General features: G+C 41.4%; 2 protein-coding genes across 3 annotated transcripts; one reads left to right on the forward strand and one right to left on the reverse strand.

The window, feature by feature from the left end:
- The first annotated feature begins 1,168 nt into the window (after nt 1-1,168).
- On the forward strand, nt 1,169-5,883 carry LOC111967627 (NF-kappa-B-repressing factor). 2 transcript variants are annotated; one of them, XM_023992804.2, is made up of 3 exons: nt 1,169-1,575; nt 2,813-2,937; nt 3,138-5,883. In XM_023992804.2, the coding sequence occupies exons 2-3, from the start codon at nt 2,847-2,849 to the stop codon at nt 5,396-5,398; spliced, it is 2,352 nt and encodes a 783-aa protein (XP_023848572.1). In that variant the 5' UTR covers nt 1,169-1,575; nt 2,813-2,846; the 3' UTR covers nt 5,399-5,883. The 2 variants fall into 2 exon arrangements, with proteins under 2 accessions (XP_023848572.1, XP_023848573.1); XM_023992805.2 differs by having other exon boundaries at nt 1,446-1,534.
- Nucleotides 5,884-7,813: 1,930 nt separating this feature from the next.
- Nucleotides 7,814-11,116, reverse strand: LOC111967628 (ubiquitin-conjugating enzyme E2 A). The gene is made up of 7 exons (XM_023992806.2): nt 10,951-11,116; nt 10,543-10,586; nt 10,195-10,275; nt 9,922-9,947; nt 8,618-8,707; nt 8,371-8,459; nt 7,814-8,167 (listed from the first exon to the last, which is right to left on the reverse strand). Exons 2-7 carry the CDS (start codon nt 10,584-10,586, stop codon nt 8,039-8,041), a joined length of 459 nt encoding a protein of 152 aa, XP_023848574.1. The 5' UTR covers nt 10,951-11,116; the 3' UTR covers nt 7,814-8,038.
- Between the last annotated feature and the right edge of the window lie 546 nt (nt 11,117-11,662).

An 11,662-nucleotide genomic window follows, 5' to 3' on the forward strand; every position in this document is an offset into this window, starting at 1 on the left:
GATCCAGAGCATCCCAAAACATGCTCAATGGGTGACATGTCTGGTGAGTATGCAGGCCATGGAAGAACTATGACATTTTCAGCTTCCAGGAATTGTGTACAGATCCTTGCGACATGGGGCTGTGCATTATCATGCTGAAACATGCTACAATAACAAACGATGATCAATAACATCAAAGGCTGTATTGAATTCTAACATTACAGCTCCAACTATCATCTTATTATATGAATGGCACGACAATGGGCCTCAGGATCTCGTCACGGTATCTCTGCGCATTCAAATTGACATCAATAAAATGCAGTTGTGTTCGTTGTCCGTAGTTTATGCCTGCCCATACCATAACCCCACCGCCACCATGGAGCACTCAATGTGTTCACGTTGACAATCAGCAAACCACTCGCGTCGTGTACGCCTTACACGTGGTCTGCGGTTGTGAGGCCAGTTAAGACATACTGTCAAATTCTCTAAAACGACGGCAGCGGTTTATGGTAAAGAAATTAACATTAAATTCTCTGGCAACAGCTCTGGTGGACATTCGACATTGTGTTGTGTAACAAAACTGCACATTTTAGTGGCCTTACATTGTCCCCAGCATAAGGTGAAATTTTTTTATGATCACGCTATTTAATCTGCTTCTTGATATGCCACCTGTCAGGTGGATGGATTATTTTGACAAAGAAATGCTCACTAACAGGGATGTAAAGTGCAAATCTGTCATCAAGGCAAAGGGTGGCTACTTTGAAGAATCTCCAATATAAAATATATTTGATTAGTTTAACCCTTTTTTGGTAACTAGATGATTCTATATGTGTTACTTTTGACTGGTACTGTATGTATATATACACTACCGGTCAAAAGTTTTAGAACACATACTCATTCAAGAGTTTTTCTTTCTTTTTTACTATTTTCTACATTGTAGAATAATAGTGAAGACATCGAAACTATGAAATAACACATATGGAATCATGTAGTAACCAAAAAAGTGTATATTTATATTTTAGATTCTTCAAAGTAGCCACCCTTTGCCTTGGTGACAGTTTTGCACACTCTTGGCATTTTCTCAAACAGCTTCACNGTTCCTCTGCCTGTCTGCTACATGTCGACCACCTGCAATATATTTAGTTCCTCTGCCTGTCTGCTACATGTCGACCACCTGCAATATATTTAGTTATTCTGCCTGTCTGCTACCAGCTCCGTGGTTGCATGCGGAAACTGACGCCACGATTTCAGAGGGACAAAAAAATGAGGGTTATTATGGGAGGTTGATGCGAGTAGCTACTGTAAATTCACTTTGAGGGAAATTCTGCAATTTCTCTACACATTTCTGAATGCCACATAACGACCAGTCTCAATATAGCTACCAATGCAGCATTCGAGTCTAATCAGCTAGCTCGCTGACAGCGATGACCCCCCACCCCCCCGGATGTTATGGTGATGACCGAAGCCTTTGCCGAAGCTGTTAGTTAGCTACGGACATTCAATACGCATTGAACTTGCTAGCCAGCTAACTGTTATTGAAAAACTGACATCAAAGGTACAAACAAAGAGACGTTGGACTTGGAACTTCGCATAGAGGTCAGAGTAGCTCAAATATTAATTTGAGCTAAAATCAATTCGACAATCTGTCTCGTGCTTCATATCACATTTCCGTGCAAGATGATGCATCAATCTTTTTTCAATGAGCTAACTAGCTACCGTTAGCCATTTTTGCTCGTTTACTGCGTCACTTGTTTCGCCAGATAACATGTGGTTTACTTTTAGTCAGATAATTGTCTACAGATTAAATCATAACTAAAATGAGCAAATCATGCTTGAATTATTTGAATTCAATGATAACGTAGTTAGCTAGGTAACGTTAGCTGTTGTGCTAGTTGTGTGCATGCTAAATCGGTATACTTCGTAGACATTTTTTWAAATAAATTGTGCACGAAATTGATTCATAATTAAACAGAAATGTTGCCAATGTTAGCATAAATAATTGCAGTTTCCAYATTAATGGACGGTTTTGACTGAAGCATCAGTCAGCCTATTCTTATTGATCTATCACTGAGCCCCACAATTCTTAGCGATAGTGGCCATGCTGGCAGCTGGTAATAGTTTTTGCGCAGAGGAAGAGGCGAAGCGAGAGGCATAACTGGGCCCAAAACCTGTCTTCTCCAGCAGGGGGCGTTTTGTTTTTTTCTGCTCACCAAKCGAGGAGCTTTTCTTTGGAGTTCAATGAGTGTCGAATGTGGTCAACAAAAAATGTAATGGTTTATTTGCTACATTAGGCTTATTTGATCGAATAGAAGTTTCGTAATGCATATATTGTTACGACTACTGATATAAGTAGGACAGGTGACATCCCGGTAACTTTGAAAGAAAATAAACACTATATGGGAGTTGTTCCTGTCGTTCACCCGCGTCTCTGCCCTCTCATTGGCTAGAATGGTCCCACCTGATCTTGCCTCCAACCGACTGCCTTCCATTTTTTAAGACATTTATTATCGTTTTTAGAGCGGCCGCTTGAGTATCTGGTCAATATAATGGATAATCTGTGACTGCAGTCTGTGAACTGAGTTTGTTAGCTATCACTAGTTATGTTGGTGCCATCTTCCAACAACAAAGCCTATCCTGTCAACTGGATAATGAAATGGGCATCTACCTTGCCTACAGATTTGTTTTTAGTCCTCAATTTGATGTGGGAAGTATAACAACACAAGTTCTCTCCCGAATAGATTATTTCCGGTAATAAAGTGTCAGTATGTTACTGTGCTAGCATGGAAATACACATTTAGCTTGTTTACCTAATACAGCTCTGTTTTCTTTTAAGGAATGGACCTGATCTGAGGAGAGAGGTGCTGGATATGGCTGAAGGGATTGACATTGGCGAAATGCACTCCTTCGACCTAGTTCCAAGTGCTGAAGCAAAAAAGAGACCCAATTCATCAGATGGCAGTGAGTGATTTTGGTTCTTCAGATTAAACTCCTTGCCACATCTTAACTAATTTTGGATGTTGTTGAAGTATTTTGCTTATCTACTGGAAGGTGGCAAATAACTTAACTCAACATAATGTATACTATATCCTTTTTTTATTGTTATATTATTGTGATATACTTGTCATTGATTGATTCTCTGATTTGTTCTTTAATGTTAGGAGAAGAGCCAATGAGGAAGATGCCGGTGTCCAAATTTTGTTCCAGACCGCTGTTTGAGCCTGTGCACTTTGTTAGTGGTGGCAGCAGTGGCGGGTCTGGTAATGATGAGAAGGAGAATGACAAGCAGCGCCGGAGGAGTGAGGTGAACAGTTTGAGACAGCGGGACTCTGACCGTCCCTTTTATGGCAACAACCGAGCTCAGGGCTCCTCTGCAGCTAGACCAGCATTCGACAGAGTTTCATCATACGGTTCTTCTTCTGACTCTTGGAGGGACAGAGATGGACAAAGTGATAGAGAGAGAGATCGAGACATACCCCCAGTTAGCACAAGTGGTTTAGGTTATGGGAGCCGAGGATCCACTTCAAATTATATGACTAAAGTGCAGCAGGACTACTCAGACAGATATGAAGCCCATAGCACTAGGCAGCCGGACTCATACTCTCAGGCCCCTAGGTTTGATGGATATGGAGGAGGCAGTCGGTCAGGGTGCTGGGGGGATTCAGGACGCCAAGGCCTTGGCTTCGGGCATCAGGACAGAGGGAATCAGGACAGACCATCTAGCAGGCCATTCAGCAGAGTCTACAGTAGCCCAGGGAGGAGTAGCCCCTCCTCGGTTTCAGGGTCTTCTTCACAACCCATCCCCATATCTCAAGCCGTACTGGATGAAAAGCAGAGGCTGATCAATAGTGTGGCATCTGCCATAGCTGTCACTTTAAGAGACCCCGCGTTTATGTGTGGCGCTGAATCTCCAAACTACAATTTCATGCTAAGCCGTAGCATCCAGGCCTGTAAGACCAACCCAGAGTACATCTATGTCAACCTCAAAGATATCCCTCCAGCAGACCTACCCAAGAACAGGAAAGTACCAACTGATGGCTATGCCTGTGAGCTGAGATGCCAGTGTGTTTACCTTGCTACTGGATACTCTGGAAGCAAAAACGGGGCAAGGGACCGTGCATCTGAGCAGGCTATTAAGCTTTTCTTTAAACAGGTGGAGGTCCGTGTAGTGCAGCGCAAATTCAAACACTCCTTGGTCAATGATATTGTGGTCTGCCAGATTAACTGCCCTACCCCTGCTTTTCTACCAGCACTGCGTAATCCAGAGGATAAGCCGACGCCTAGCTCCAAGGGGCAATACGAGCCTGACAAACGCAAGCACTGGACCGATTTTGTCATTGTTGACAACGCTCATGATGCCATCTGCATTCTTAACAACTCTGCCGCCTTCAACCGCATGAAGATTGACTACAAGTTCGATGTGGTTCCCAACAGCAGTGCATGGCAATGTAGCGTGTACCTGCAGGACGAGCTGGTGGCACAGGCCAAGGGAAGTAAGAAGACTTCTAAACATACAGCAGCTGAAGAGGCAGTGAGGAAACTGCGCATGAACCAGGCAGCCCGGCAGCAACAACAACCACAGCAGTTCTCCCGAGGGAACAATCCCTCTGACCCATCGGGTGGCCGTTTCGGTCACCAGGGTGGTAGGAAGAAACACTTGAGTGAGCTGGTCATCCTAGAGAACTCAGACAATGCCATCTGCATCATTAATGACACTGCCCAGTTCAACAAGGTAGCTGCCGATTATAAGTTYACAGTGCTACCAGATCACCGCTGGAGGTGTGAGGTATACCTGGAGGGTCAGTATGTAGCGTCAGGCATCGGACCCAAGAAAACGGTGAAGCACATTGCAGCAGAGGAAGCMCTGGCCACACTCAGGCAGACACAGGCTGTGGTTAAATCTAACCTCAGGAAGGACGGTAATGCTGACGCCCTCTCTCGCCACCAGATTCTGACGCGCTCTGGTGAGGAGGCCTCGAGACAGGAGATCAAGGAGGATAACATTGGGAATCAGCTACTCCGCAAGATGGGCTGGAAGGGTGGCGGATTGGGCCGGGAAGGGGAGGGCATCTCTGAACCCATAAAGGTTAAAGAGCAGTTCTCCAGAGAAGGACTGGGTATGGACATGGACAAGTCTGGGAATCAGCTCACCAAACGGAACATCGAGGACATCATCCGTAACTATGCCAGTTCAGACCGCCAGGACGACCTGCGCTTCTCCACTGAACTCAACAATGATGAACGCAAGCAGATCCACCAGATATCCCAGAAGTATGGCCTGCGGAGTAAGTCATATGGCCAGGGCAGGCTGCGCTTCCTCATCGTCAGTCGCAAAGTGCACAAAGACCAGCTCATTGGCCAGCTCCTGCAGGAAGGGCAGGTGGGACGCTACGAGCTGGTGAAACCTCAGGCCTCACACTGACTGGATGTAGTATAGCTCCAACAAACTACCGATGACYGATACTTCAGAACAAAAACAGGTGTGCCTGATCTGGGCAAAGGTTGTACTTTTATTGGGGATGTTTCAATCTTCTAGGCTGGTCTTTTGGGGGAAATAMTTCAGTGTTTTCTGCATTCCATTTCCTACAATTGCATATTTTCTGGCATTGTTTTGACGCTTCTTGTCATTCTACAATTTGGTCTTCTGTCAGCTTCACATTTGCACAATATTCTAGTGATTTGTGCAGTAACAGTTGATTAGAGTTATGTATCTTGACAAAAAGGTTCAAAACATTTTAGCAAACGTTTTTCATGGCTACAGAAATAGCCTAAACCAGCAGAATGCCCACCATTTTACCTACACACGTTTCATTAGTAAAAATGTATATGGCATCACATCAAGTGACATCTGTAACTATATGCTGACATTGACACATCCCTGACATAATACTTTCTATGTTATTTTCCCCCCTTGGATMGTTAGATAATTGAAAAATAAAAGCTTCCTCCAAGACTTGTAATATGATCTTTGTCACATGGTAAAAGCGCAGGCTGTGATCCCTTTGAAATGTCAAATGTATAYGTCTTAAGTGAATAGTTAACTTGTCTGCTTGTTTTCACAGCTGTAACAACGATCAATAAATTAAGTCTTATAATTGTCTACTGTCTGGACTTCARTACTTGTGAGTTGACTGATGTGATTTTACAAATATATTTATCAAAATGCATTGGAACATTTATTTTTATATTAACACTCCTATGAACAATTACTATATTCCAGTTCTGTTCAATGTTTGCAGGTCTGTAAGTKTGTAGCAATATTGTAAAGGTTTTACCTCCACCACTAGTGGTTAGAGCGTTGGACTAGTAGAAGGTTGCAAGATTGAATCSCCGAGCAGATAGCTCACAGATACACTAAATGACCAAAAGTATGTGGACACCTCGTCGAACATCTCATTCTAAAATCACGGCATTAATTTGGATTTGGTCCACCTGTTTCTGTATGGGTTAGGGTTAACCCTAAACCTCTTTCTGTATGGACCTGGCTTTGTGCACGTGGGCATTGTCATGCTGAAACAGGAAAGGGYCTTCCCCAAACTGTTGCCACAAAGTTGGAAGCACAGAATCATCTAGAATGTCATTGTATGCTGTAGTGTTAATATTTCCCTTCACTGGAAGTAAGGGTCCTAGCCCGAACCATGAAAAACGGCCCCAGACCATTGTTCCTCATCCACCAAACTTTACAGTTGGCACTATGCATTGGGGCAGGTAGCATTCTCCTGGCAYCTGCCAAACCCAGATTCGTCTGCCAGTCGGAAAAGCGTGATTCAGATAATCAAAGCTTGATGRGTTGTTTATTTGAATCAGCTGTGTATTGCTAGGGCAAAAAACTCAAATGTGCACCCAGGGGGAGCCCCAAAACCAAATTTGGGAAACCCTGGTCCAGTCTACATGAGATTATTATGGACGAGATCAAGAATATTTTTGTCAAATGGCAGTCAAGCATCGATCATCATGTCACCAGAATAAGACCCTCGATATTTATTGGAAAGCAGCATTAAGCTCATCACATGCACTTTCACCCCCTGTGAARTTAATCAGAACTTATTTCAACTGCAGCCTAATAAACTGCATAAACCGAGTTGTAGTGGGAAGATCACACACACCATATCACCGACGACTCCAAATGTACTTTGATATTATGGTTATATCAATATTTACGCATAAAGGCATTGCCACTGCCATTTCCCACATAATTCATTTTACCGACACAAAAAGATCCCACCGTGTTAAACGAACAAATTCTGGCATTTATAAAATTACACCAAAACATCCTTTTTCTATCACAGCTGTCGTGATTTTTATATACACACACACACATATACACACACACGACATTACTTAACTTGCATAAAACTGTGCATGGAAACATAGTTACTTCGTTTTTTTGTTGTTGCAACATACAGTTACAGGACTTTTGAAAGTGCACCAAGTACGTCCCTTTCTGAAACACTTGATTCCTGATGTATATCATTCATTGATGAAAGCGCCATTTGGCACAAAGCCCCAACAAGAACACRGTTTGTGCATGAAAAAAAGGATAGGATATTGAGATTGACATTGGTTGGGAATAGAAGTCCATGACAGGTGTTCATCAAATTGTTTCTTAGCTAATATCATCCTAAAGCTTCAAAAAGGCAAATGGGCGAGAKAAGCTAGAAACAAAACATTCAAAGAATAGAAAATAAGAAAAAAATGTTGATCCACACAGCAAATCACACTGTAGAGGACTTAAAACCACTAAAATGACAAGATACAAAAGTAACTCCAAATGAACATACCTTTTTGCCTCAAGATAAAAATATGGGGGTAAATTACATTGTAAGTAACCCAGATATAACAACGTACATTTACTTTAATGAAGATGTGCTCTTGTCCAGGAGGAGCATTCTGCATGAAGTGATACCACAACAACATACAAACCTCACTACAGACACACATAATGCGGAGAAAGATTCAAACCATGATGTGCATTTCATTTCCTTTATGAGATATTTGTCTTCTGTGTTTTCGTTTTGACTTGAGGCTGGATATTGTTCATTCTTTGTGAATGGTGAGGGGGTCAACAATCACGCCAACTCTGTTCCACGATGGCAGACACCCTCTTCTCATACTCCCGCTTGTTCTCCTGGTACAGCTGAGCTGCCTGGCTGTTGGCTGGGCTGTTCGGATTCGGCTCATCCAGTAAAGACTAGGACAATGCAATAAGACACTTTTCAATAACAACAGTATTCCTTTTTACTTTATTTTTTAAAGAAATTGTTCCTAACATTGAATCAGACAACACCGATATTTGAGGACTAATTAAAGTACATCAAAAGATCTTTACGATGCAAGAATCCAGCGATTTATGAGTATTTCCCGCTGAAAACCTTTGGAGAATGTTGAGTTTACCTGTATTGAAGTTAGGATTGAAGAAACATCATATGTCGGACTCCAGCGGTTCTGAAGAATGTCCAAGCATATACTACCATCTGCATAGACTGCACAATACAAAACATACATTTACTCTTCATAACAATGACTGGTGGATTGACTTGTTGACAAAGATTCAGCTGTTCCATTATAAAAGGATCCTGTAAGCAATAAGCATGTTTCTAAAATGCCATTCCCACCTCCTATCCAGAAAAGAAAAACGTACCGTTTGGATGAAACATTTTGGAGACAAAACGCACTGTTGGAGGCTTGTTAGGGTATTCCTCTGTGAATTCTATTGTGAGTTTGAAAGTTCCTGAAATGAGAGAATTTATAAAGTGGGCACATCACACAAGGTTAACTGGTTAGCTTGACAATGACAACAATGGAGTTGGTATTGGCAAGAGCACAAACAGATATGGGACCAAGCTAAAAAAAATGGCTTAAATTCAAAGTTGTTCTTGCTGCCAAATGTTTTGAGCAACCAAATAGCATAAGCATACTGTATTTGGCCAATACATTTTTGCAGCTATTCCAATACCAGAGAACATTATCTAGTATACAGAGAAAAAATACTAATGTACATAACTGCAACTCAATCACAGACATTCACTAGAACAGAGTGGTGGCCTTGATTAGCCCTTGATCACACATAAGTCATTAGACGATGGGGTGTTCTGTAGGGGGCAGTTTTGTTAAGATCCCTGACGCTCGATCACAACATTAACACGCATCGCGGTTTTGGAAGTATAAGGACCCTACACACCTCGATATGGGTTAGGGTTAGTGTTCCCACACAGACATATCTCCATGTTACAGCGCTTTTTTTACGGAAAACAAATGGCAGACAAGAGACGACCACCTGTGCTAATTAGCAATCTAGCATGCGCTGAACACCTGTGTGTAAGTGTAACTCGGAAAGTGTAGTTTTGTCAGATGGAGGCACACATAGCTGTATGGATCTGTGCTAAACTGCTAAGTGTAGCTTTTTTTATTTTAAGCATTCTTTCTCGCTGATGAAAGACAAGGGCCATATGTTTCGAAAGCCGTATTACAATAAATGATTACTGACTTTTCTAAACGTTAAAACAGTGTAGGGAATCTAGTTCACGAGGCAGTCGTGGGCAAAKCTAATGGCTGAGAACTGTAGTGAGATGGCAGAATGCCACCTAGAGTTTGAGAGCTAGGGTCTGATAAGGCATATTCACTGACGGACATGTCATAAACAGATACAATCCCCTGGGTTTGACCCAAAAACCCATTCACAGGCGTCATTCACTTGCTGGCAGGCAGTAATCTCAGCTCAACCATGCAACAGGTGAAAGAAGCTCATTCAGCTGGATTGCTGTACTTTCCGATAAGACACCACCTGGTCTAAAATGTACTGTTCCAACTAGCAGGTCCCTCCCAATTAATTAGCCATTATCATGGTACTGATCACTTCTATTTGAGTTATCAAACATATAAACCATAATGTAGCAACTACAGAAAGTCAACACACAGCCAGCTAAAGTTAGCTAAATCACTTACCATCTTCAAAAGGGGTTCCCTCTGGGCTGGGGGAAGAGAGAAAACAATTTCAATACARCTAATCACCTGTGTCAACTAGCTTGATAACTTTAAATTATTCGGCTAAGAGCTGTACTATAAGTTAATTGCTTGAAAATTAACAGAAAGTTCATAGCTAATAATACTCTACTTTTGATACACATTGATGTGCGGGTACCGGCGTTTCTGTACTACACAACTCTACTTATTCTAGCTACTTAGCTACTAACTTACTTTTAAAGTCCAGTCACTTACCCAAAAATAACGGCATTCCACACCATGATATTGTTTTCAGAAGGGGCTCCACTAACTCCAGCAGGAGGGTCCTCTTGAAGCCTGAGAAATACGTTTATTTTCGATGGTTAGCATTAGTTAGCAGTTAGCTAGCTAATTAAATAGGCTAACGTTAAAGCTAACTGGCACGGCTAGCTAACGTTCGCTATAACTTGAAACGATCAACGTTAAACTGTAATCTTTATGTTAACAATCCAAGTATTAGCTAGTAACTTAAGTAGCAGATAAGATAAAAGTTAACATTTAGCCAGGTAGCTGTGAAGTGAGCTAGCTAGCTTAACAGATTCACCTAGCCCTAACTAACGTTACCGTTTAAAGTCTCTCATTAAACGCCGTCTTGCTGGAGTTGACATCTTATTCAGTTGAAAAAAAGAGGTGTGGATACGGTTAGAAGTTACACGTTTTAAAACAAACGAATTTCACAGTAATTTTTATATTTCCAAAGATAGGGTTCCGCAATCTTTAGCTAGCTAGCCAAATATGTTTGTTTCTCGCTAGGAGTGCGTTAGTAGGACATGATCTGGGCTAGGCACTAAGCCGCGAAAGGGGGGTGAATACGAGGGCATAGTGAGTGTTGCCTGTCTTCGATTAGTTTAAATTAATCTRTAATTAAAATATACAAATAACGTATATTATTCAGTGAATATTCAACATAAAAAAWTATTTGTACAACAAACTTCCAAATTTCAATGGTCAAGTATGTTTGAATGTAGCTACCTTCACTTTCACGTTTGTTGTTCCCCTGTAACAATTACGTCAGGTTTAGCATGGGGTTACCACAGCCACAAAGTCAAAATTGTCTATATCGTAAAATTTCATGAAAACAAAAATTTGATTTTTGGTCTTAATTTAAGGTTATGTTCAGGGTTACGGTTAAAATTGTGGTTAAGGGTAGGTTTGAAACAGTGGTATTCAAACATTTTCAGCGGGGACCCCATTGTTCAGACTGAAATTCTGTGGACACCACCCCAAATCTAATGACACAACCTTAAAATAGGTGCATTTGGATTTTTAAATCAACAAATAACCGTCAATAAATAATTGCATTTATCTCTTATCAAAATTCTGCAGTCTACGCTTAATTTTTTGTTCCTAAAAATAAATACAATAATTCTTATTATTATTTTGGCAAAATATTGGTGACCCAACTGCAGGTCCTCCGTGACCCCCGAATACCACTGGTTTAAAATCAGATTTAAGAAGAGAAATTGTAAATAGTCGGGTTAAACCATAATTATGACTTTGTGGCTGTGATAACTAGTGACGACCTTAGCATGGGTGTGCAMGGTAAATTCTAGAATGTGCGTAACAGTTATTGTAAACTGTAAATCAATCTGGGTGCAGTCACGTTAATTTAGCCTACTCTAAAAAGCAGTTGGTGATAATCATTGGTGATCCACCAATGGGTATTATTATGTGAACTGAGTGA

Source organism: Salvelinus sp. IW2-2015, linkage group LG8 (assembly GCF_002910315.2).
Source record: "Salvelinus sp. IW2-2015 linkage group LG8, ASM291031v2, whole genome shotgun sequence".
Lineage (NCBI taxonomy): Eukaryota > Metazoa > Chordata > Actinopteri > Salmoniformes > Salmonidae > Salvelinus > Salvelinus sp. IW2-2015.

What these genes read in the sequence shown, in the direction of transcription:
- LOC111967628 (XM_023992806.2), bottom strand. Translation starts at nt 10,586, where the DNA reads ATGTCAACTCCAGCAAGACGGCGTTTAATGAGAGACTTTAAACG. An exon ending in TTAATGAGAGACTTTAAACG is followed by an intron (nt 10,276 to 10,542) that starts GTAACGTTAGTT and finishes CGTATTTCTCAG; the next exon opens with GCTTCAAGAGGACCCTCCTG. An exon ending in GGGAACCCCTTTTGAAGATG is followed by an intron (nt 8,708 to 9,921) that starts GTAAGTGATTTA and finishes CTCTCATTTCAG; the next exon opens with GAACTTTCAAACTCACAATA.